General features: G+C 41.0%; 1 protein-coding gene across 1 annotated transcript; it reads right to left on the bottom strand.

Moving 5' to 3' along the window:
• Positions 1–419: 419 nt before the first annotated feature.
• On the bottom strand, positions 420–26,820 carry VIL1 (villin 1). The gene is made up of 19 exons (XM_015820494.2): positions 26,727–26,820; positions 23,572–23,646; positions 21,570–21,766; positions 19,196–19,304; positions 18,181–18,291; positions 16,276–16,478; positions 14,449–14,527; positions 14,119–14,217; positions 13,157–13,310; positions 12,742–12,842; positions 11,691–11,828; positions 10,671–10,829; positions 9,791–9,970; positions 9,353–9,498; positions 8,182–8,326; positions 4,361–4,549; positions 3,565–3,633; positions 1,717–1,854; positions 420–756 (listed from the first exon to the last, which is right to left on the bottom strand). The coding sequence occupies exons 1-19, from the start codon at positions 26,799–26,801 to the stop codon at positions 643–645; spliced, it is 2,481 nt and encodes an 826-aa protein (XP_015675980.1). The 5' UTR covers positions 26,802–26,820; the 3' UTR covers positions 420–642.
• Between the last annotated feature and the right edge of the window lie 311 nt (positions 26,821–27,131).

The following is a 27,131-nucleotide window of genomic DNA, read 5'->3' as shown; positions in this document are numbered from 1 at the left end:
ATTGGACAAAATAATTGAGAGCAACTGGCATGTGGGAAAGTGAGGAAAGTGAGGCAGTGAGAGACTGAGCGAGCAAGAGCGTGCTACAGCATGTGCAAAAGGAAGGTGATAAAGAGCAATCATCAGGTGGAGGGTTGGCACACCCCTGACCTGTGGTGCAAATAGGGGTTCCCTATAAAAAGATTTGGAAAGTTGTCACCCAACAGGTCAAGTTCTGATAGATGGCAAAATGTATGGGCCTCACCATCAAGGAAAAGTGGCGGGATGGCATTTTTTTTTTATTTTTTATTTTGCCTTCCACTAGCAAGAAATCCACCAATTGCTTTCCTGCATCTGTTCCACAATAAAGTTGTTAGGGCAGCCCCATTTGCCATTTTTGTCACTAAGTCAGATTGGAACTTGGCTATTGGGAAGGAATAATTGATTCCAACATAGTTCTGGGCAGCTTCATAAGTATGTTAAAGCAGCAGTTCTGGGCCTGCACTAAGATTATTTATAGCTTTTTTTTATTTAAAGGAAGCCCTTTTATCTCTACAAAACTGCTAGTGGTGGAAAATTCTGAATGCTTCTGTTATCAAGCTTTTACCAAAAATGACATTATGGTTTGCAAATGGCTGAAAATGATGGCAAGCATGTTTCCATTTAGAAGAGTCCTTTTTCCTTCTTGAGAGACGCTTGTTTCCATGAAGCCAATGCAGCAAAATCCCGCTGGGACATTCCAAAGACCTGAAAGAAATCTTCCTCTGACAAGTATTGCTGTGGAATGGAAGAAAAGCACGTATGTGATAAGTGACAGCTAGATTTATAAACAGCGAGAAAAGTAAATGGATGTATTATTAAATATAGGGGGGTTTTTTTCCCCCACTGAGAGAAAATGGAAACAATATTTCTATTCTGGTACAGTTTTGCATAGTTCTTTGCAAGCTGCACTTTTACCCAATTTGTGTTTCCAGGCATTATTAAAATCACTGCAAAGATAAAAATGTTTGCACGTACACCAAAACTAAAATGAGAATATTCTCAGTTGGCCTATAGTCATTTTGTTGCATTTATGTTTTATTCTTATTTATTTATTTTTCACATTTCTGAGCCGCCCATCTCAAAGAAGGACTCTGAGCCATGTACAATAAAATGTCAAAATATTTAAAAAAAAACCCAGTACAGGTAATCCTTGATTTACAATAGTTCATTTAGTGATCATTCAAAGTTACGATGACACTGGAAAAAGTGACTTACGACCATTTTTCACACTTATGACCCTTGCAGCATCCCCGTGGTCATGTGATCAAAATTCAGATGCTGGGCAATGGGTTCATATTTGTGACGGTTGCTGTGTCCTGGGATCATGTGATTACCCTTTACAACCTTCTGACAAGCGAAGTCAGTGGGGAAGCAAGATTCCCTTAACAACTGTGTCAAGAAAAGGTCGTAAAATGGGGCAAAATTCACTTCATTGCCTCACTCAGCAACAAAAATGTTGGGCTCAATTGTGGTCATAAGTCGAGGACTACCTGTATATAAAAACTAAAAGAATTAAAATTTTAAAGCTAAAAGTATTTTTTAACTTCGTACCAGGTTAAAGGAAGTTCCCAAAGCCATTTAATACACTTTGTAAAGAGCAGCTGTTTTTTATCCTGGATTTTCTGCAAATATCATCAACAACTCTTGAAATATCCTCATTGTCCCCATGGAAACTATAACCTCCTGATCTCTCACCTCCTTCCTGCTGGGATCTATGTCCTTGGGAAGCTCTTCTGCAGCTACGTTCACCAATTTCTCCAAGGGGTATGTAGAGAAGGACAGCTTGCCAAAAGTTGTCTTGGCAGTAAAAATTTCTTTTCCTTCCAAGATTTCCTGAAATAGAAAAGGGGACGCCCCCCAAAGCTATTCCCAGGCATGGCTGTTTTGTTTAAATTTGATAAAAAAGAGTTACAGGCTGGGCTTTTCTAAACCAATTCTCTTTTGAGATTGTAGATAGGAGGGTTGTGTATTTGACACTGCAGGGCAAATGAACAATGAATATGCTGCAGTTGAGAAAGTTTTTGTGAGAGTCATTTAGAGTGTCATTTTTAAAACAAATGGTATTTGACGCAACATAAAAAGGCAATTTTGTGCTAAAGAGGTGCAGCACCGTGGAGTCACTCACTGTGTAAATAGTGAGATCAAAGAAGATGAAATATATGAAATACAGGCCCTGATGCATTGCAAGTTAAATGAAAAAATCATTGCTGTGACCTTTCAGGGTGTTTTTTTTGTTTGTTTTTTTTTGTAGATTATCAATGCCTAGGCTAGGGGTAGGCAACCTTGGCTCTTTTATGACTCGTGGACTTCAATTCCCAGAATTCCTGAGCCAGCCATGCTGGCTCAGGAATTCTGGGAGTTGAAGTCCACGAGTCATAAAAGAGCCAAGGTTGCCTACCCCTGGCCTAGGCTATGGAACATAAGTTGGAATTCTTAACAAATTATAATTATTTTGTGCCTGAATCTTGTTTTCAATTTCCTTTACAGGTCTCCTTGTTTAGCAACTGCCTTTTTAGTGATTGCAATTTTGATGGTGATGAAAAAGTAACTTTATGATTAATTCTCATGCTTATGATGACCTTCCCAGGTCTGTGAAGTAAAGCAAAGTTGAAGTAAGCTCAGCTGCAGTTTCACTTAATGGCCACTTCATTTAACAACCAAGTTGCCAGTTCTAATCGTCACTAAATGAGGACCATCGATAGTCATGAAAATCTAGTTTAGGTTTAGGAATAAATTCCCTGAATGTTTATGGTGCCATCAATATTGCTTAAACGGTGATGGGAAATTTGTATGCATTTAATATACAATTGTCACAGGTGTAATTTCTATATTTTCTTCCATTTCTCTGACTTCTCTGCTACCTTTTCACTGTCCCTCTAAATGGCAAATGCATACCGACAAATATATGAATGTAATAATATTTGATGCCCCAAGTGGAATAATGTGCTCTTAGGAGTCCCAAAAGTGCTTTTTTTCAAAAGGCAACTGGACTTTGTTTTTCCTTGAAACTGTTTCACTTCTCATCCAAGAAGCTTTTTCAATTCGGACTGTCAGAACCGAAGAAACTTCTTGGATGTGAAGCAAAGCATCTTCAAGGAAAAATGAAGTCCAGTTGCCTTTTGAAAAAGCACCTTTTGGACAATCGTAATCTGGATGATTGAGAATCTCCATAGACATGCTCTTAGGAGTTCTTAGTTCATTAAAGTTAATTTTTAAAATTAACATTCCTTGTTCGTTTTATACTGTAAGAGAAAATTTGAAATGTGAAGATCTAATTGCGGCCTAAGACTCAAAAGTTTTTTGTTTTTTGCTTGGTCTTTAAGAAAAGATTCTGTTCATATTCCTTCATTTTACTTCTTTTTCTTTTCAACTGAAAGTACCGGTAGATGTTGTGTTTCAGGATCAGGTAAGTGCAGGCTTCACTTTTTTACCTGCACTGAAATAATTTGAAAGAGGATTTTCTATTCCTTTCACAGTGGAAAACTACACAGTATCTTGCTGTTGACACTCTGCGTTATTGCTTGCCTTGTCAGTCCTACTTACAGAAGTGAGCTGGTCAAGACTGTCATCATCGGCAAGTTCGGCTCTCAATTCTTCATAGGTTTTTTTGTCCTGCAGGGAGACAGACAAAATTTTGTTTTTTATTGTATAACTGAAAGCTTAGGCCAGTGGTGGAGAACCTATGGCACGGGTGCCAGAGGCGGCACTCAGAGCCCTCTCTGTGTGGCACACGCACCGTCGCCCGAGTCCTAGGCCTTCAGCTGGGTTTTATAAAACCTTTTCGCTTTAGGCCTCCGCTGCCGTGTGCAAAAAAAAGAAAGGTTCAATCAGTCAATTTCAACTTCTCGCAGGAAAAAAAAAGATCTTGCAAAGTTGGAATTGATTGATTGAACTTTTTAGTCCCACCCAGTCTGCCGTTACCACCTCAGCCACGCCCACCCAATGGGCCATACCCACCCAATGGGCCACACCCACCCAGCACTCGACGATGCATAAGTGGGTTTTGGGTTGCAGTTTGGGCACTCAGTCTCTAAAAGGTTCACCATCACTGGCTTAGGCCAATGAAAATACGTTCAATATAATCTGGAGAACAGATTTTCTCAAGGAAGAATGTTATCCACTTTGAGATTCTGAGAATCCCTAGCTGGCATTCCTTCCGTGAAAATGAAGGTTCTTTCTTGTAAAACCCAATGCAAAAAAAATATGATTGGATGAACGGGGTTCCCTTTCCAGCCTTCTTTCTCCAAACTACCTCAGTAATGGAATAGATCACTTTTCTTCATACACAGCACTGGAGGCTACCTTTTCCAAGTCTGAAGAAGAGCCTTTTGTCACTTACTGTCCATTTGAGAGGGTCCCATGCTACAAACCAGCCAGTGAACGTTGGAGGTTCATTGCCTTGTTTCACAATCACAATTGGAGTGTCAGGGTCCCGTTTGCCTGGATGAGTCCGTAGGTATTCTTGGGCAGTGACAGCTGCTGCTTCTTTCTCAGTCTCATTTGCATCTTTACCAATCCAGAAGTAAACCTATGGGGAAAAAAATGTTTTTCTGGTCATGAAAAACAGCAGGTAACTTGGACCACTGTTCCAGGATTAGAATTACAGTTCTGATAATGAATCCAGGGATGAGGAATAAGCACATGCAATCATAAAAATTGAGTCAGAATTACATAGAATTAAAGCTGTAAAGACAGAACCTTATAAAAGAGGATGTTTTAAATCAGCTAAATCCATATTAATGTAAACAACCTAGAAGCCCTTTCCTAGAACCTACTAAGGGTAATTTTCAAAACAGCTCTTTCATTCCCTCTCCACATTTCCATCTGCTTCTTCTCTGAGCAAGAATATACATCATTTGGGGAATTAAGATGGAATCTGGCAAATATAATAATAATAATAATAATAATAATAATAATAATAATAATAATAATAATAATAATAATAATAATAATAATAATAATAATAATAATAATAGAATTGGAAGGGACATTCTAGTCCAACCCTCTGCTCAGGCAGGAAACCCAAATGATTGTCCAGTTTCTTCTTAAAAACCTCCAGTATTGGAGCATTCACCGCTTCTGGAGGCAGGTTGTTCCACTGATTAATTGTTCTAACTGTCAGGAAATTTCTCCTTAGTTCTAGGTTGCTTCTCTCCTTGATTAGTTTCCATCCGTTGCTTCTTGTCCTGCCTTCAGGTGCTTTGGCGAATAGCTTGACTCCCTCTTCTTTGTGGCAGTGGAACACTGCTATCATGTCCCCCCTCATCCTTCTCTTCATTAAACTAGACATACCCAATTCCAGCAAACGTTCTTTATATGTTTTAGCCTCCAGTCCCCTGTTCATCTTTGTTGCTCTTCTCTGTACTCTTTCTAGAGTCTTAACATCTTTTTTCCATTGTGGTGACCAAATAACATGTTTAACAAATTAGTAGTGAAAGTGTGTATAACTGAGTTAAAGTCTTCCAACAAACATATTGGCTGGAAATATGTTTGTTGCAAATTGGAGAGCAGCTGCACTGGCTGCCTGTGGCCTTCAGGGTGCGCTTCAAGGTGTTGATCATCATCTTTAAAGCGCGCCATGGCATCGGACCTGGTTACCTCCGAGACCGCCTTCTGCCACAGATCACCTCTCACTGGCCGATACGCTCCCACAGAGAGGGTCTCCTCAGGGTGCCGTCAACCAGACAGTGTCGGTTGGCGACCCCCAGGGGGAGAGCCTTCTCTGTTGGAGCCCCCACCCTCTGGAACGAACTACCCCCAGAGATCCGGGTGATTCCGGATCTCCCCTCCTTCCGCCGCGCCCTCAAGACATGGCTATTTCAGCTGGTGGGACTGGCCTAAGGGGTATTTTAAATTTGGTTTTTAAATAACTTTTAAAAAAAGGAAGAAAAGGCCCATATTAATATTTCTTTTTAACTACATTTTAAATTTTGTATATTGTATTGATTGTTTTGTTTTAAACTGGCTGTAAGCCGCCCTGAGTCCACCAGGAGAAGGGCGGGGTATAAATGTAATAAATGTAATAAATAAATTGAGAATATGGTAATAAAGGTTATTTGTGTCAATGGAGAGTCAATGGGCAAGAGAGGCAAATAATTAAAAAGTGTTTGGAATGGAAGCAGAAAAATAGGTAAAACCACTACCATTACTTCCTTCAAGAGAGTCAGAAATACTAGCTCTACCTAGTATTCTCATGCTTCAGGAAAAAGGGAAAATTTATGCGATGGAAATAGGTATTTGGGGGAGGGGGAATTCTAAAGCAATGCCTGTTAGACATTCACCCTCCATAAATACAGATTAATCTTTAACCTTTACGTCAAAGTAAGAATGAAAGATTCTTACTTGCGTATACCTTCCGGTGAATGAATAAAACATTATCACACACATTCACAAAAGGTACAGGAACACTGCTGGCCTATGAGTCCTAGCTTTGGCAGCTGTAGATAAGGGATTCATTTTTGTTTGGTTTGGTGGCTTCACCTGTCAAGTAACTGCACAATTTCACAACTGACTTTTGCAACCAGTTCTGCAAAGAGGAAAATGTATGCTCTATTACTGAAAAAGATCTTTGGTGCATATATTCCATTGGAGGGAGTGTTAGAAATGGTCTGCAGACTCACATACTTAAGAGTTTTTTCTGTTAGATTGGCAGTTGAGTACTTTCCAGTTTTATTTTTGGATTCAGTTTTTGGTATACAGATTGGCATACAGGTAAGCAGAGCCTGGCTGCCACAATGATACTGTGGCTTTATTGGCTTTTATATAGGTTTTGGAGAAGAGGGCACTGATTTCATTTGAAACACATTTTGCCACTTCTGTGATGGGGACGGGCAGTCTTTTTCAAGCCTAACTACTCTTGTCAAAGGTGATGTAAGTGTGTTAGGCCTATTAAAGACTCTACACTTATTTTACTACATGTTGCCATGGAAAATTATGCCTTTCTGACCTGACAACTAGCTACTGAATTTCAATTGTGACAATCTCCGCAGGGTCCAGAAAAGGAGAAATAAGAGTTAAGTGGCTGCAGGTGTTCCGTGAAGTGCCCACTGTTGTGGAACAAAAGCAGAAAGGGAATCAGTGTTTGGTACCAGTGAATAATTCCAATAAGCATTCTCTTCCTAAGCTACTCATTTGTGATCATGGGGAAAAAAAAACAATTATGAGATAGAAGTGAGAACTGTGTGGAAAAAAAGCGGAAGTGATGAAGGGTGAAAGGAAGATGAAAATATTCTGTTCTGAAAGTTCTTTGAGAATACAGCACAGGCCACTGCAATCAACTGCAGACTGCATTAGTAATTGGATCAGATGGGACGTGGGTGGGAATGCAAATTGCTCAGTAATAGGAGGCACCTTTGATTCAACTGTTTCTGAAAGAAAAATAGTCACTGTGGATAAATGTCTTCCTTTCTCTCTATTGCAGAGCTTTTCAACCAGTGGTACATTGGCACCTGGCAGGTGGTACGTGACCATCCTAGAAAAGTGGTAGTGGGGGAGGGGAATGAGCTGAACCGGTGGCAGCACCGCACAAGCCTGAGCGAGAGATGGCTGGAGCTGCAGGCCTGTCAGGGCTCAGTGGAAGCGCCAGGATCAGTGCCAGGCTCCAGCTGGAGCTCGGCGCTGATCCTGGCACTTCTGCTGAGCCCTGAAGAAGCACCGATCAGCTGGAATGTTGCAGCCTCTCCAGGGTCTTGTGATTTACGTTCAGATGCTTGACAACTGATTCATATTTATGACGGTCACAGTGTCCCAGGGTCATGTGAAGTGACCAAAGCCTGCTGCAACCACCCAGCAGACGGGGGGAATAAAAACCAAACACCCCCCCACCCCACCCCCGCTGCCAATCCCCAACAGAAATGCTCACAACAATGAAAACCTCGGACAGGAGGAAGAGCGCCGCCGGGTGGGCAGGCAGGTGTCTTGCTCGGCTGTGGCTTGGGGGGCACTTTTTTAGTGCCATTGTAACTTTGAACAGTCACTAAGCAAACTGTTGCAAGTCGAGGACTACATGTAGTTTATCGCTTTTTTCCTTTTGGGGGGGGTCATCAAGTTTTTGACACCTTGCTAGGCAGTACTCGGATATTGCCATATCCTAAAAGTGGTACAATGGGTGAAAAGGTTGAAAAGTCCTGCTCTATTGCATCTTCCAGTTCTCATACCCACCTGCTCCCAGGCATCCAGCAAGAACACATCATCTTGTTCTAGATCATCCTGAGTAAAATTGGTGATCTCTGTGGCAAGGAACTTGCCTGTCTTATTGGAACACTCAAAGAGCCGAGGTGAGACCGAAATAGTTTCTTCTTGCAATCTGCGTAAAATAGATAAGCAATTCAAGATGCCGCTGGAACAACCTTCCGGCAAATATGGGCAAATTACGACACAGTAAAGGATTTCCCCACCCAGCAGCAACTGAAATGGGTGCTGTGTGGAACAGAGAGGTGGCAGGACAGAAAATGATTAAGAGCACTCTGCTGCTGCTGCTGCTCAAACTCTTCAACAATAATAGCCCCAGTTTTCATGAATGAAACAGAACGGTTATCAAGTTGCCCCTTGAATTCTACAAACTGGCTATAGCCTGTGGGTCACTTTTTCATTCCTGTTCCCCTGCTTCCCTTTTTGAATTCCAACAGAACTGCCTGACATCACAGGGCATTAGCTAAAACCTGACCTGGGTCTCAAGAGCCCAGAACATGGAACTTGTTCAGCTGGCTTTGCAGGTGTGGTTGTTGTTTAAATATACTTTTAAAATCTGTAGCTGCAACCCCAAGAACTACTAGTGTTTAGGAGTTCTGACTGAAGATGAAATTTGTGGCTGTTGTGTCTACTTCTGGCTTTATCACTAGGAAAGGCTGTGTTTGACTACGGAAGTTCAGAGACAGATGTGGTTAAGGCAGGAATAGGCTCATAGGTGGCCTTTTAGCTGTAGAACTAAAATCCCCAGCATCCCATGAATCCCACAGGCTGGAAGAGTTGGGAACTGTAGCTATAGGCCAGAGCTTCAGCCACCACTGGTATAGCCTGAGCAAATAGCAGTAACAATAGCACTTACAGTAGACTTATATACCACTCTATAGTGCTTTTACAGCACTCTGGGCAGTTTACATCACCAGCATATTGCCCAATCTAGGTCCTCATTTTACCGACCTTGGAAGGCTGAAAGGCTGAGTCAACCTTGAGCCAGTCAGGATCAAACTTCTGGCAGAGTTAGCCTGCAATACTGCATTCTAACCACTGCGCCACCACTGCAAATGTTGTTTGCATAGCCCTAGAGCACATTGGTCCTCCCCTCTTCCCCTTTACAGAGCACCTTCTCCAGATGCTGGGAAGATGTTACCTTTTGTTGTTGGCGTACTGAGATTTCCCACCTAGTGCAACCCAGAACGCTGCAGGCTCCTGGCCTTCTGCTACCACAACTTTCTCCGTCCTGGAGATCAGGTCGGAAACAGTCTTGGCCATCTCTCGCTCGTCCCCACTGCAGCCCTGTGGAAGGAACCGATGTGGTAAGTTATGAAAATGATCAGGGAGGATCTGAATTGTGCTACTTATTAAACCATTCCTTGCCTGTTTCTTTCCAGCTTGAGATTTAGATGCCAGTTATGGTCTCCCTCCTCTTACCAGGAAACTATTGCTCTTAGGAATTACTACCCATCCATTAACTTAGTCCTTGGTTGACATATGTCCTTGTTTATTAAATTCTACTGTCTTGCATGTAATGCTGAAATTAGTGCTTATTTCTCATGCATGAGCCTCCCCATCATGGTACAGTACCTACCTTACCGTACCAGAGGTAACAGCAGCTCTGGGTTTTAAGAATGAAGACATCATTGGAATTGAGGGAGGAGGCCCTGGGAGCCACCTCCAAAGCCTTGGTGTTGTATTCGTTAGTCCCATGAACCTGGAAAAGACGGGTGGGAGGTTCTGGTTCCGTATTACCAGCTCGGGAAGTACCACCCTGGGGAAGAAAGAAAAAAGAAAATAAAATAGAAACTAAATGCGGACAACAAAGCTGAGTACTGCACCTTCTACTTATCAATATCCCAAGTTTTCCCTGTTCATCTCTCACTGTCTTTCAGAATGGAAAATGTATTAAGGAGTAAAAAATACCAACCCTTTGACAGAAATATATTAGTAAATAAATTTGGCTCTGGAAATTGCTATCTGGAAACATCAGTCCCTTCCTTCCTTCCTTCCTTCCTTCCTTCCTTCCTTCCTTCCTTCCTTCCTTCCTTCCTTCCTTCCTTCCTTCCTTCCTTCCTTCCTTCCTTCCTTCTTCTCTCCCTCCCTCCCTCCCTCCAAATCTAGTCAGGGCAGTCATACCGGGAGACAAAATGCTTAATCCTTTACTTCTTATAATTTTTCCATACTAACTTATCCTTTCACTTATCCCACATGCCAGAAACTGCTACTAACCATAATGGTAAGTAATTGTAAATTAACTTCCCCAACAGATAATAGCATGGTTCAGAAGAAGACAATTGAGGTTAGAAAAATGCTTAGCAGGAAAAGGAAGATAGGCCTCTATCCCAATGCCAGGCAGAGCCTCTGGGATAACCTCTTAAGAGATCATCTCCACCATCTCTATGTTAGACCTTACTGGATAGGGGAAATGAAAGCAGGTAAATTATCTTCCAGTCTGCCTCTCCCCTACTTACCGAATACACCACCATGCGTCCTTTGAAAATGGCCATAAGATGAGCAGGTTCCTTGCCCATGGTCACTCGCACCTGTACAGGCTCATCATTATATTGTTGGTCCAGAGTGACAGCTTGATAGGCAGAGGCAGTAATCTCATCCTTGGTGGCATGACGGCCCTGGAAAGCAAAGAGAAAACCCATCAAACCCTTCCGGAGAACATTCCAGTTGTTCTCCACTCGAGTTCAAAAGATTTCTAATTAAGGAATCTTGGAAACTTTACCATCCTTGACCGTCTTGTGAATTTTTATATCCGTATTTAGTGCGGAGGTGCCCAACTTTCTTTTGGTAAAGGGTCACATGTGGCTTTTGAGTGATGAGTGCCAGGCCACAGTAAAAAAAATAAATTTTATTTTAAATTAATGTACAGTTATCATTGCTCCCAGTGTTGGTTCTCTTTCTCATAAGAAATTATAGTTTCACTAAAAATTGGGAAAAACTAATTAGGACATTGATTGTCTATAAAGACAATGTTAAAATAATCTTGATATGTATAAGCCAAAAATTATTGATAAATGTAAGAATTATTTTTATTTAATTGATAAAATAAGAATTGTATTAGTTTAAACATGAGACAGTAAATACCAAGGGGAAAAGAGAGGAAATATTTAATGTGGTAGTTTGAGACTGGTACTAAAAGATACTTGTATGTCATTGAATTATTGATTAACTCAGCCGCCACATTGCTTTTTAAATACTTAAATGTAAAATTAGAAAATCAATAAAGCATTAAAAAAAGAAATTATAGTTTCAACTTTTGAAGATGATGCGTGACCAAAGAGCACAGTTCCAAGGTAGTGCATTTCTGATGAACCTCAGTCCCCCCAAAAATTGTTGACTACAATTTGCAAATAAGCCCTGGATTATATTTATGCCTTGTGACCAAAAGTCATCTTCTGGGTGGCATTTGATTCTCAATCTGCATCTTCTCTGCCTATGCTGCATTTTCATTCTATCTGTTCCTTTCTTTGCATGCTCACCTGCCAAATGTAAATGATGTAGTGTATCTTGTTATAAACTAAGTATTTGTAGAGGATAAGGTAGCAGTCACCACTGTAGAAATGCCCGATGCTGCGACCCTCCACTGGCACCAGTTCTAAGTTCTCAATTCTCCAAACCTGTCAAGGAAAGTACAAAATTAGGGCAAGATGCCTATTATGTAAGAAAATAGAGTCCTTTGTATAACCAATTATGTGGGCAAAGTTAACATGAAGGATCCCCATAACTGGAAACTGAGGGTCTCATGTCTCCCCACCTAACTATAAAAATTATATCCTTCACACTATGAAAAGTGAATCAAATTTTGGGAATTGGGAGTGATAAATATATAGAACAGTGTTGTGTGCAATTAATTTATGCTGCAATTGTTTTTTTTAAAGGGCAGTAAATTAATTATAGGTGCAAAATGGAGGAATCTCCACTTTCATCTAAAGCAAAATACCTGTCTACAAACTCAAATTTAACAATTGTGGCTACAGTGATGTGCTTCAATATGGATGTTTTTGTATAAAGTTTCAGACAAAAAAAGCTGAGTAAATTTCTACTGTCAAGGATATTGGGAAATAAGCAACTGCTATACTCTAGGTGAAGGCTGCCATAAGATTAGGAAAAGTAATCCTGAAACATATCCAAATTGAATAAATGAACTTAGAATTTAACCAATGGCTTCCTTACTGCAGAAGCTTGATGATCTCCCCCCACTACTGTAGAAGTTTGTTATTTAGCTAAAACCTTTCAATCCTATATTTTGATCAAATGGTCTTCAAGGAATCCAACAGATTCTAACTTTATAGTGCAAATGCATCTTGCTGATGAGATTGGAAAATAGGAAGATTCATTATTTCAAAGCAATCAATTGGTCCATGGACTTTAATTAATTAATTCCATACTATGAAGTGGCATGCTTTCCTCCCCTTACTGCATGAGTCTTTCTACCTACATGGCATAAATGTTGCCATTCCTCAACTAGTGGGACCACTGATACAGATACTATATTTTGTGGGTTTTTCGGAAGACAAAGATATTCCTTACCAGTGTCTCTCCAGAACCATCATCAACCATCTTGTGCTGGGCAGCCATCTCAGGCCTGGCATGCAAAGTAGTGGCATCAAACTTCACCTGCTCCACTTTGGCTGTTGTAAGGGAGACAGAGAAAGTTAACAGGTAGATAGGCTTGAAATGAGCAGCTCTTTTGTACAAGCCCAGATTATTGCATAAAGAATAGATAGCAACAAGATGGAACAGGCTTTGATTGTATGGATGGAATATGTGAAAAGGTACTTTAATATAAGCCCTCTACTGTTTGTCACCCTCTAGCTATTGTTCTATTATTCCTAGTGCTACAATATAATCATGATGGCAAAGAACCTGTAGGGCTAAGTCCATATTTGACAGAAGCTACCTCTGCCTAATTGTTCCACTGCTGCATGCAGACTTCAGTGCTTACCTATTTTTCCAATTGTATGAGTCTTGCCAAAGCCAGTGGTTTGACTGTGAAGTGTCCATTTCTGAAAAAGCTGCCTGAAAACAGCCGATTCAGAGCCATCATTTTCAGTCTCCACACTAGTGGTAGCTGGATAGTTTTTTGCTTTGATGAAACCCTGAAATGGAAAATGGATAATATCACAATAGGAATCATACTGGGTTTTTTTCCCCCATAGGCAGCCAACAGTTTCATTCAAGAGAACTTATTAGTCTCCTGTAAATTATCTAAAATAGAAACTTCTTTATAACAGAAAAAAATGCTTTAAATAGGATTATTTGGTGAATTATAATTCAGGTATCATGCCACAAGAAATTAAAATAATCCTTAGATCATTTTCTTTTTAAAAAGGCAACTATTTTAATATTTATGTATTTTTTTGCTCATTTGGTGGGGAAAAAAGCTTGAGATTATATTTTATCTAAACATAATTTTTCATCTTCATATAATGGAGTTTTCTTTGTGTCATAAATTGTCTCCTGTTAATTCTAGTAAGCATTAGTAGTTATGCTTCACTTAATATTTCATAACCAGGCATTTTTTTATTTTTTGAGGAATCTGAGTTAATATTTCCTGGAATTTACTGTCCAAACCACAAATATTATTGTAAAAATTCCTACAATTAGGAACAGAGGAAGTTTTCATTACATGTTGTATACCTTCTTCTTTGTTTTATTGATATCTACCCAATCCTATGAAATGAAAAAGGATGCAAAGAATAAAGACAGGGCTGCAATAGCCATATTTTGGTTCAAAATTATACGGATGATGATGAGTCAAAAGAACTACAATCCCTTTAAAAGTTAGGAGAACAAATATGGAAATCCTCTCCTAGGATGGCCAAGATTCCTGAAACTTTTCCATGATGGTCCCAGCTTTGCTTCCATCCGAAAGTCATTTGTTCACATAATCACATCTTTACTCACCAAGGCCCTTGACAGGGCCTGCTGCCTCTCTTCCTTGCTGGAGTGTTTGCCCTTCCATACAAAGATCTTCATACCACCTTGGTCCAAGATGTAGCAATCCTAAGAAGAGATAAAGCAGGTTCCTGTTAAGCTGTTTTATTAGGAGACAGCTGGGTGAACAGCACACATTTTTTCCTTGCAGATATTATTGTCAAATTATCTCTTAAAGAAAGTACACCTTCTTTTGCTTTTCAGTTTGGGATTGAAGTGGCAGTAGAAGGTGGGCACTGAGGCATTTCATTGCTTCTTCCCTCCACCAACAAATGTGCAAACTTCAAGGAAGTCTCTTACCTCATGCTTCAGGAGATCTTGGGTAAGGGGCTGGATAGCAACTTCCTGCACAAGTAGATTCCCTTCTACATCAGAGACACTTGGAAGAAAACAGAGTGTTGTCATAGAACAAATCTTAAGGGGTTGCTTACAAGAGGGCTCCCCAACCCCCCGGGCTGCAGCCCACTACTGGGTCGTGGGCTGTTTGGAACTGGGCTGTGGAAGCAGTGTGCGAGCGTGTGTGCACGCATTACCCCACTTGTGTGAGCAACGGGTGAGCGCATATGCGTGCACGCTCCATTTGCTCGAGTGGTGGGCGCGCGGGCTACTGCTTGTGCAAATGGAGCTGTGCGCGCACGTGTGCGCTTGCCAGCCCTCGTGTGAAACCATCCACTCTCCCCCTGGTAGTTTACAAAAGAAGATCTCTACAACAAAAATATGATTGGGCTAATACGTAGCATATGGAACCTCATCTTTTACAAAATCTCCCAGACAAGAGTTACAAAGTTACACAGTTTGGAAATAGCATAAATGGCTCACATTAGATTTTTTTATTCAGATATATAAAGCATGATTTCTGAGGAAGACTCTTTAATGCTTTAGTTTTGTTTTATTATTGCAAATATAGTAGTGTGTCTCCCAAAACACTGGTAGGCAATGGAAACCTCTTGTAAGGCCTCTTTCCTGTGCACATGGTCTTAATATTCCCTCCAAACATCTAAGGACCATTGCTTCTATTGTAGTCTTCCTCCATTTTTTCTCTTTCATGTCCAGTTGTTGATGGGAGCTGTAGACTGCCTGCATCTGGAGGGATGCAGGCAGTAAGAGGCTGTTAGATGCCTTCCACCATTACTAACCCATATAACAGTGGTGGCGAACCTATGGCACGGGTGCCAGAGGCGGCACGCAGAGCCCTCTCTGTGGGCACGCGTGCCATCGCCCCAGTCCTAGGCCTTCAGCTGGGTTTTATAAAACCTTTTCGCTTTAGGCCTCCGCCGCTGTGTACAAAAAAAAAAAAGGTTCAATCAGTCAATTTCAACTTCTCGCAGGAAAAAAAAATCTTGCAAAGTTGGAATTGATTGAACTTTTTAGTCCCACCCAGTCTGCCATTACCACCACAGCCACGCCCACCCAATGGGCCACGCCCACCCGGCACTCGACGATGCATAAGTGGGTTTTGGGTTGCAATTTGGGCACTCGGTCTCTAAAAGGTTTGCCATCACTGCCATATAACATGGGTAGTTTTTATGAACTGAAATTAAGAAACATTTGGCAACACTAGTGTTACCAAATAACAAAGTCTGAGTCTGAGGATGTTATAGAGTAACTATCCTGAAATCACTTGAAGTTCCATGGTTGTATACGGAGATGAATCGGGATTGCCCGCCTCACAAATCCTGTTCTTGTGGCCTCCAGACCCTCTCTAATTACACTTGCCCACAACCAGCAGTGCAGCCTTTCATCACTTGGAGGTGGGAACATAAATGTTTAAAATAGAATTTTATTCATGTAAAAATCCTCTCATATTTGGTAAAAGTGCAAGAGAACAAAATACTGGGTTCACCCATATGTATCATATGACATCTTGGTATTATTGTCCCGCTTACCATGTTTCTGCCCTCATCTTTCCAAAACCATTAAGTGTAGCCCCTATCCAGTAGAGAGTTATTTGGCTAATGTAATGTAACAGCCCAATAAGGGTAAAAATGCTTTATAGTGAATCTTTGTTTTCTTGGAATAGTGAAGAAATTCTCATTCCGATTTGCACCTAAAGATTTGCCCTTCTTTCCTGCAACTACATGGTCCATGCAACATTTTTGCCTTCCTCTGGGTCCCAGTAATACTCACTGGTAGAGCTTCAGAGAGGATTTCATTTTCTGGTCCACTACAGCATCTGGAATGGCCGGCTGGATGTTTCTCTTCTCTCCGAGCATATAGAACATGATTTTCATGAGTGCAGGAGATGCATCTTCATTCTCACCATCCACTATAGCCACGTGTGCTCGGCCACCACGCTCTCGGTCACGAATGTCCTTGGCTAGATTCATGCCCTATGGAAAAGGTCACCATCCCAAGGCAATGTCAGAAGTTGCAAAAGAAAATCAGAATAGTGCTGAACTAACAGAGAGATCCAGAAATAAGACTGGGTACTAGATTGTGGCTCAAGCCCTACATGGTTGTGTCACACAAACACACACACACACACACGGAGGTCAGAAATTTGGCAACCTCAAGTAACTCATTGAGAAGCAATCCTACAGTAGATTCCTTGACATTTGATTTCATTCCTGCTACAGGAAGAAGGTGAGTATGACTTTTTTCATGCAACAGAATTTGGAGAACGACAGATATTTCCAGGGTGGAAATGTCTGAAGAAGGTAAATGATGAAAATGTTGTTCAAAGTGAGGGCATTCTTGAGTTGTTCATGGGTGTTGAAATAAAGTAGATGCTAGTTAACATATGGAGAAATGGAGAATAAGGAAGCTATCAGCTAGATTGTGCCACTGCATTTCACTAAAATTTTAATTTGGCTAAGCTGTATTACTGAACAAGTAGCATGTACAGTACATACTCAAAGTATTCTCTATACTCTCTGCTGTTTATTTGCGGTATTGATTCAAGAATGCAAAGGGCATGTCCTAAAAAAATCTTAAGTCCAGAATATGGCATGGGAGGGATACGTTGCTAAGGAGAGGTGCAATTTCCAAAGATGAACCGTTTACAATACTGCAGTAATCTCTTTCCTCTCTTTTTTGCAAATTCACATTAGAATGAAAAGATATTTCTATATCTTCTGGTTAAGTATATCTATTAGAGGAGTAGGATGGATGAAAATGACAATAACTTTTTGAATGCATTTATGAATTTTTATGAATGGCTGTTGTACTATATCAGTTCCTGTTTGCTTCCATAGTGAACTACTTCTCAAGATGATTCAGAAAATATTCCATGGCATCCTTTTTTAAAAGATTTATCCCATTGTTCTGTTTCCTTTCTTTCCTTAAGTAGTTTATATGGCCACCCATCCCAACATAGAGACTCTAGGTGGCTAACAATACCTAAACATATACTAACAAAACAACAATAAAATAAAAACAATATAACCAAATACCAAAAAATTATTCTCCCACTGAACACATATAAACAAAACAATATAGATGACATACTGGTAGTGGCTACATTTGCTCCCTATTTCTATTTCTAATATCGTACGTTCTGTTAGCTATAGGGCAGTGGTGGTGAACCTATGGCACGGGTGCCAGAGGCGGCACTCAAAGCCCTCTCTGTGGGCACACGCACCATCGCCCCAGTCCTAGGCCTTCAGCTGGGTTTTATAAAATCTTTTCGCTTTAGGCCTCCGCCGCCGTGTGCAAAAAAAAAAAAAAAAGGGTCAATCAATCAGTCAATTTCAACTTCTCATGGGGAAAAATAAAATTTTGCAAAGTTGGAATTGATTGATTGAACTTTTTAGTCCCACCCAGTCTGCCGTTACCACCACAACCATGCCAACCCAATGGGCCACAACTAGCCAATGGGCCACACCCACCCGGCACCTGACGATGCATAAGTGGGTTTTGGGTTGCAGTATGGGCACTCAGTCTCTAAAAGGTTCGCCATCACTGCTATAGGGGTTCTTGTTTTTAGATTTCAGGTATCAAATTTCCTTATACCCATCATTGCACAAAGCTCAAAGTCCAAACTCCTCTTTCCCTGTCTCTCCACCCAGCTTTCTCCATTTACACCTGCCACACCTTCAGCCGTTCCAAGCGGTTGCTTTCCGGACCATTCCACTGGATGATGAGCTTCCCCAAGTCCAACAGAAAGACATCTCCCAAATTGAAGCTGTTCCAGCTCATCTCCACCTATTCAAGAAAAGCAACAGAGCTGAGAGAAGACTAAAGTAAAGGAAGCACAGCTGGATTCTCAGGGAAGGGTATTCTGGAGAGGGGAAGAAGACTTTATCAAGGACAGAAGCCCAACATTTGCAAAAGTAGTGATCCCATAGCTATGTCATGAGGATAAAAGTGCTAGTAAATCTAAAAAATTTAAACATTTCATAGGAGGTTCAGATCTTGCCAGAGTACAGGGATGAGTGTGATTTTATGGCTCCCTTTATAAATGGTAAAAGTATCCTAAAGTACCTGGTACAGGTAGTTCTCGGTTTACAATCACAACAAAATTTCTGTGGCTAAGAGAGACATGTGTTAAGTGAGTTTCACCCCATTTTACGACCACGGTTGTTAAGTGAATCACTGCAGTTGTAAAGTTAGTAACATGGTTGTTAAGTGAATCTAGCTTCCCCATTGACTTTGCTCGTCAGGACGCAAAAGGGGATCACATGACCCCGGGTCACTGCAACCATCATAAATATGAGTCAGTTGTCAAGTGTCTGAATTTTGATGACACGACCATGGGGATGCTGCAATGGTTGTGTAAAAAACAGTCATAAGTCACTTTTTAAAGTATCATTGTAACTTTGAATGGTCACTAAACAAACTGTTGTAAGTCGAGGATTATCTGTATTTTAACCCAGGTAGCTCATCTACTAGCCCAGGGGTAGGCAACCTTGGCTCTTTTATGACTCATGAACTTCAACTCCCAGAATTCCTGAGCCAGCATGGCTCAGCTTAGAAACTTCTCTCTTTCCCCTCCGCATGGCTGGCTCAGGAATTCTGGGAATTGAAGTCCACGAGTCATAAAAGAGCCAAGGTTGCCTACCCCCGTACTAGCCCTTTCCATCCTCTTCCCCTTTGACCTCTGACCTACCTCTCCAGCCACTACATTTTTCTTCCCCTTTACATGCAGTAGCCGTTGCACATTGTACGTGTTGGTTTCCACGTGCTGCATGCCTGAGGCCACACCACCCTTCTTATACCTGCAGAAGAAATACAGGGTGATTTGTGGACTGTAGAAGATGTAACTCCATCATGATAATAAGTTCAGTCCTCCACAAAACGAAAAAAAAACCATCTTTCCCCAGTATGCCACATGTGAGAATAGACAGAGAATCTTTACTACCCAATTTCCTGTATGTCTTCATGTTTTCCTCACTTTCCACTTCTGTCTTCAGACCATTCAGCCATTCACCTTCTTTCAAGCTGCTCTTTGTCATAAACATCACACTAAGTCTAGCCATTCTGACGGGAAACTATGATTTATGGCTTAGCAATGTTGTGTGAACCTAACCAAGTATAGCTTCTCCAACAAAAAGTGGCTAAGCATAATGGGTTTGCATGATGAACCCGAGTCATAATTATTTTAAATCCATAATTGTAAATCCGCAAATATTTACTGTATATATTAAGTTATGCATAAAACATTCAGCTTCTGTGCAATACTATCAATGGGCATTACTGTACTACTTTCTCCATACAGAATTTAAATAATTCTGTATAATAAGTAATACACTTACTCATCTGAAAGATGAATATATATTTTTTTCCATCTCTCATTGCAGCGGTGGTGATACCTTTATTCCACTTCTGTTAAAATGTCCTGTGGCTAAAGCTCTTTACCATGGAGTGCAAGAACAGCCTTAATCGTGGTCTCTTGCTTGTTCCAAAGATTATGAATTTCAGCTTGCTTTAAATAACAAGCAATAGAGTTTGTTTAGGCCAGGGTTCTTCAAACCTGGCCCTTTTATGACTTGTGGACTTCAACTCCCAGAATTCCTCAGCCAGGCACACTGGCTGAGGAATTCTGGGAGTTGAAGTCCACAAGTCATAAAAGGGCCAAGTTTGAAGACCCCTGGTTTAAGCAATTGATCAGACAAAACCTTGCTATAATTTTATTTCATTTTTTGATTCTTGAGCAGCCACTCCTGATTCCCTTCCCCTATCTTTTGTTTATAACTTTGTTTTGAAAAACACTTTTTTTTAATATATTGGAGGACCACTCCAAGCCCACAACAAAACTGAGGTGACTTCATGATCCCCTGGCTAAACCAATTCTAAGTTTCACCTTACAACCTGTCATGGCCCCCTCAGAGGCCAGTTCAGAGGAGGAGGAGGAAGAATTGGAGCTGGGACTGTCCCAACAGGGAAGGCACGCCAGGGGCTGAGGATGATGCTGTCCGGAGTCCCTCAGGCATTGGGGGAGGTGGTCCACCAGACAGAGAGCTGCCGGCAGTGGTGCTGATAGCCAGCCAATCTCCTCTGATGAAGAACAGCTGCCTGCTCCACTGATCCAAGAACAAGGAGGGTGGAGCGTAGGGCTGCAAGGCTACTCAGGAGGAAGTCACCCCATCCCTCCTCACAAGGAACACCTGGAGGGGAGCAACTTAAGGAGAAGCCGTGGGGGAGTTAGTCTTTGCCAAAACAATTGTTTGTTTTGGCTTACACTCCCCCAACTTTTATTGTGCCTGTTGCTGTTTGCCTTGCCTCCCTTGGAAGGTTGCTCTTCGCATTTTGTTTTGGACCTCGCCCTTTTCTGGTAGCCTGCTTCTCTTCTGAGACCTGTTTCTTGTCCTGAGGACTGCCCTTGTATTGGGCCTGGGCACTGCTGGTGGATTGGACTTGGAACCCAGGACCTTGCCTTGTGAGCATGCCCCTACTCTGTGGGCTTTCTTTGTACTATAAGGGTTGTTGTTTGGGGGAGTCAAGATGGCTGCCTTCAGGATAGTGTGAGGATGGAGCCTCACTGGTTGTTAGAGGGCCATTGGTTGGAACGTTGTTTAAGAGAAATAAAGAACTCTCTAGAGCAGGGGTCTTCAAACTTGGCCCTTTTATGACTTGTGGACTTCAACTCCCAGAATTCCTCAGCCAGCCATGCTGGCTGAGGAATTCTGGGAGTTGAAGTCCACAAGTCATAAAAGGGCCAAGTTTGAAGACCCCTGCTCTAGAGGCCTGCCTTGCCTTGACCACCTGGGTCAGAACACAACCCTGGTAACTGCCCATCCAAATTAGTTGTGTTTTTTTTTTCTTAATTCCAAATATTGTAGACCAAAACTGCATATAGAAAACACATGAAAAACAGACACATATTTCTAAATCCACAGCAGAGCTACTTTGGACAACTGTTGCTAGTCAAGATAATCAACCTGTTGGTCTGTCCAACATGGACAGCTCTACTCTTGGATGAAAAAAAAGAAACCAAAATTATGCAGACTGGTCCCAAAAGAATGGTACAGAGCCTTACGTACACAAGGCCTTGCTTGAAGTAACTCCGAAATGTGTCACTCTCATGACTTTGGGTTTCACGGTGCTGTACAGCAACTCCACCCAGGTGCTCATCCATTTGTGTTGTGTAGATGGCAGCTGCACCTTGTTCATCTTGAGATGATGAATTACCCAGCCAGAAATGGATGTCATAGGTGAACGTACTCTGAATCTTGTGTGTCTGTTAGAAAAAAGGATTAGCTAGCATCAAATCAACTATGTTCATTTCAAAATCCTGAAATGCTAAACTCAGTTCTGTAAACAACACAGTGCCATACATGATTATTAAGGGAAGTTTGCTTGCTATTATAAATAATAACCCACTATTTCATTTTACTTATATTTATTGTTATACAAAACTCCCCAACCCCTGGCTCTAGTTCTTCTGTAAAAACAATACGTAAAGTAAATAATTTGTATTTAGTTAAAAATATAGTAAAATAAATAAGGAAGCAGACCAGTTCTCCTTTTTTAATGATCAGCTATCTTGGTAAGCTTGAAACATTTCACCTGCTTGTATCACATGCAAAGGAATAAGGTATTACAGGATTTGTACTTAGATCTAACTCAATTTCTTCTATGCCTCTATCTATCTCTTATACTAGTATCCACATTTCATCTCATTATGACAATAACCCAGAATATATACAATGCAAAGAGATGTGTATGCTCACATTTCACAAATAATAAAAAGGTGGGAATGAATAGAATATGGGAAATAGATTTTGGATGTCTACCCTAGTTTTTGGCCAAATATAGCTTTCAATGAAGTTTCCAATAAGCAAAAATAGCATAGTAAGGGAGCTAACATTTAAAGTGGAACAGCTTTTAAAATAAGCAAGAGAAAATTAAGCTTTTATTTATCACTTGATAAATAGAATATTTAGAATGTTCAAAGTATTGGCTCTTTTTATACTTAAATACCGTACTTATAGTACCGTAGATTAATTGAGGTCATTGGAAAATTCCATAGTCAGTGGATCTATTCTGATTAAGATTAGCTCTAATCAATTATCTTGTAGAGATTCAAAAATAATCTTTTAAGATAAGGCAAATTATTCCTAGTTTGAGAAAGAGTGGTGCTTAACCACACCTGAAAACTAATGCCAGAGATGAGCTTTGAACTGGGTGTGTTTTAATTAATTAAAGTCTTCTCTGCAATATCTGCTGCATCAGCTTTCAACAGTTTTTCACCTATGTGCAGATTTTAAGTGAGACCTATGTCTCACACATTTTGCATTATGTACTACTACTACTACATAATATGTAACAGAGTTCCCCAACCTTTCTGGCTTTGTGGACTGGCTGGGGGTGGGTGGAGGAAAGGGGATTATTCCACGCAAATGGGGGGCAAGCACGCACAGCTCTATTTGCACAAGCGGCAGGCACACAGCCCCGCTGCTTGCACAAATGGAATGTGTGAATGCACTTGCACGCCACTCATGCAAGTGGGGATGCACACATATGTGCTCACATGCCCGTTCCATGGCCCAGTTCTAAATGGCTCAAGACCCTGTAATGGGCTGCAGCACAAGCGCTGGAGACCCCTGATATCAACATAATGATCTATCAGTCACGACACGTTTTTGACAAAAAAAAAAATAAGAAAACCAAATTGTTTTTTGACCTAAAGAAATTATTAAAAAAATAGTCAAATGGACCCTAAATAGGTGCGGTTTTGAAAACTACCTGCAATTTAATGAGCTCTGGCAGATACCCCAGTGTTAATGTATAACCAGTAATAAAAGTATGTAACATTGCTCCTGTTCTAATTCTGCACTGTCAATAGTACAGGATTAGCTGAACTTCCCATGGAAAAAGGCAAGCTTTGCATATCTGTGTCAAATGTTTTTACATTTGTCCCTAGCCACGCACAAGCTTCCATGCCAGCCACCTTCCTCACTCTGAGCTTATTATGTCCCAGCATTCAGTCCCCATAGTTCAGATGATCTGAAACACCCCTCTACTTTTCTTAATTCCTTTTACCGAAAGCACAATATAGGCATCCCCTTCATAGAAGTTCCCATAGGTCTTGGGTGGTACAGGCACCATCTCCATGTTCTGGAAGGAAAAGGGGAACAGAATCAGGAGAGTTAAAAAAAAAAAAAGATCTCTCATAAACAGGTAGTCCTTGACTTACAACATAGTTAAACCCAATATCCATTGCTAAGCACGGCAGTTGTTAACTGAGTCCCATTTTACACATTTTGTTTTGCTACAGTTATTAAGTGAATCACTGCGGTTGTTAATGAATTATGTGGTCATTAAGTGAAATATGGCTTTTCCCCCATTGACTTTGATTATTGAAAGCCGGATGGGAAGCTTACAAATAGTGATCACATGACCCTGGGACAGGGCAACAGTCATAAATACATGCCAGTTGCCAAGCGTCCGAATTTTGATCATGTGACCATGAGGATGCTGCAATGGTTGTAATTGTGAAAACGGGTCATAAGTCACTTTTTTCAGTGCCATTGTAACTTTGAAGGTCATTAAATGAATGGTTGTAACTTGAGGATTACCTGTCTTTTCTCTTCTGCTCTGCTTGTTCTTCCGACAAATTTCTTCAGCTTTTAAAATATATCTTTTCTGTCTATGGAGATTCTCAGTCACCCCGGTCATAATTGTCCCAAAGATGCTTTTCAAAAGGCAATTGGACTTTCTTGGTTTTTTTTTTTTTCCTTGAAGACATTTCACTTCTTATCCAAGAAGCTGAAGAACTAAAGAAGCTTCTTGGATGAGAAGTGAAAAGTCTTCAAGAAAAAAAAAACCCAAGAGAGTCCTGTCACCATTTAAAAAGCACCTTTGGGGGCTACCTTTTATGTCCTTCACTTGAGTCCTACATATTCAAATCATATTTAGGGCTGGATAGTAAGGTAGACCGCCCAATCTATGTTCTGAAATACCATCCTTCTCCTTCAAAGAGTCCCCCTAAAAACATTTTTTTTTACAGGATCTCTTGAAACTCCTGATTTCATGATGGGGAAGGTGGGGAGAGCGATACAGAATACCATTCCTGGCCATTCTGGTTTGTTTATGCAATTTCATATTACCTCAGTTTTAGACCGCTCTAAGCCGTTTATACTTCAACAATGCACATAATTAAAACCAGTTATCAAAACAACACAAGGGTCATCACTGTGTAAAATAACAAGCATTATACAACGCACTCGTTGTCCCTCAACATCCATTCCCAGTGTCGCATTCTTGTTCTCTGAAGGCCTTCCAGAACAAGCAGGTTGTGTTTTTTTTTACGAGCCACCCCAGGAGAAAGGGCAGTTCTTGCCCCTGAATGGAGCTGTTTCATAGGAGGGGAGCCTCCACCAAGACGCCCACCTCCCTGAGATCCAGTTTGCTTTAGAAAATCATACATACAAATAGGATCTGCTGGAACCCAGAGATATTGAAAGAATTGCGCTGGCCAACAGGATGGGATAATTTTATCCATTTTTCCCCTGCTGCACTGGCAGGAGGACCCTTTCTTTAAAACTGCCTTTTGCACAGAGACGAAAACCTCGTGTCTGCCATGAGGACTATCTATCGTAACTTGACTGCAAAAATCAAGACAGTCTCTAGGTGGCACCAAGGCCTTTGCTACCAATTAATAATTGCCTGTATTTTGTATTTTACAGATAGTCCAGGGTGGGGAGGGCTGAACTTATCGGCTGAAAGCTGACAGCCCGGGTTTGAGACCTAAGCACTGCAGGATGGGGTGAGCTCTTGTTACTTGTTACAGCTCCTGCTCACAGCAGTTTGAAAGCACGCAAGTGCGAGTAGATAAAAAGGTACTACTTTGGTAGAAAGATAATAATGTATCGTGTGCCTTGGCCAGGGCTAGGCAACCTTGGCTCTTTTATGACTCGTGGACTTCAACTCCCAGAATTCCTGAGCCAGCATGGCTGGCTCAGGAATTCTGGGAGTTGAAGTCCACGAGTCATAAAAGAGCCAAGATTGCCTAGCCCTGGCCTTGGCGTATAGCCATGCTGGCCACATGACCGTAGAAATGTCTTTGGACGAATCTGGCTCCCTCTTCTAAGAAACAGAGATGAGCACCGTTGCCTATATAGAGTTCTTTACTTTACCCCTACACTTCGCCTTTACTTTACAGGTAGTCCTTGACTTACTACCATAACTGAGACGAGAATTTCCATGGTTAAGCAAGGCAGTTCTAAATAAGCTGAACCAAATTTTACAACCTCTTTTGCCATAGTTGTTAAGCGAATCATTGCAATTGTTAAGTGGTCTTTAAGCGAACCCAGCTTTCCCTATTGACTTTGCGGGCCGGAATTTGGCTGGGAAGGTGGGAATCACATAATCCCCCTCCCCCAAGATGCTGCAAACATTGTAAATACATGGCAGGATGCCAAGCACCCAAATTTTGATCACATGACCACAGGGCTGCTGAGTCGGTTGTAAGTGTGAGGACCGGTTCAGTGCAGTTGTCACTTTGAACAGTCACTAAATGACTGGTGGTAAGTCAAGGACTACTTGTATAAGGCAGCCCTGCTTAGCATACTTTACTCCATAGAGCAGGCTAGTCAGAAGACGCTTCCTGTATAAATGTCAAATATGTAGAGCAGAATTGAGCTGGGAGGCATAACAAGAAGGGTGGGAAGCGGGTAGCCTTTTAGGCCTGCTGTATCTTAACCCTTTCCCTGACTGCTACCGTACTTACATTTTTACAATATTTTTTCCTGAAAATTGTTTCCCATAAAACATGTCTGGATTATTTCTTAAAATAGTGGATTAACTACCAGCCGTTAAGTTGCTTCTATTTTTTCCCCAGTTTGCATTAGTTTTTGCTATTATAATTATAATCGATAATAAAATTACTATAAAAGCCTAACAGATAAGGTCAAAATAAACATTTAAGTTTGAATTTATTACACATAGCCAGTATGTTCAGCCTTGTGTTTTAAAGAATTCCTTTTTTTCTGCAATATTAATATTAGATTTTGGCAGCACCTTTTTGATTTTCCTGAGGCTGGCCCCAGGCTTTGGGAAGTTACAAGTTGGGTAGCTCTTGTGGAATACTGGGACGTAAGAATACCACCAATGGCTGGTTTCTTCTACAGACGACCTCTGTCCATCCGTTCTATGGACTACTGTGCACCTTTGTGCATATTCACATTCATTCTCACCTCAATTCTCCATATCTGAAGTCCAGGTGTGGTTTTGTTCAGAGTCTTGGTGACTTTAGTATTAAGTTCCGGCATGATGACCAATCCTTTGTAGCTGGATTTGAACAGGGAATGGAAAAGAACATTAGCAACGATCAAGGTCATAAATAGCATGTGCCAAATTATATTTGAACTTTCCAGATGTAACATGGCCAGCCTTGGAACCCCCAGGCTTCATCTCTACAGTACTTGGTTCTAATTAGCTGGATATTACTTGCTTATTTATTTATGTATTTATTTATGTATTTATTTATTTATAGGCAGACAAGGAATATCTTACCATTTGTATTCATTCAGCTCATGTGCTTAAATGAACGCTTCACACTTCCTTGGGATGCTAAACCTGTACAGCTTGAGCATCAATAG

Source organism: Protobothrops mucrosquamatus, unplaced genomic scaffold, assembly GCF_001527695.2.
Source record: "Protobothrops mucrosquamatus isolate PMUCROS unplaced genomic scaffold, P.Mucros_1.0 scaffold1133, whole genome shotgun sequence".
Taxonomy (NCBI): domain Eukaryota; kingdom Metazoa; phylum Chordata; class Lepidosauria; order Squamata; family Viperidae; genus Protobothrops; species Protobothrops mucrosquamatus.
Note: the sequence above shows the minus strand (reverse complement) of the source record. Positions and strands in the feature narration are given on the sequence as shown.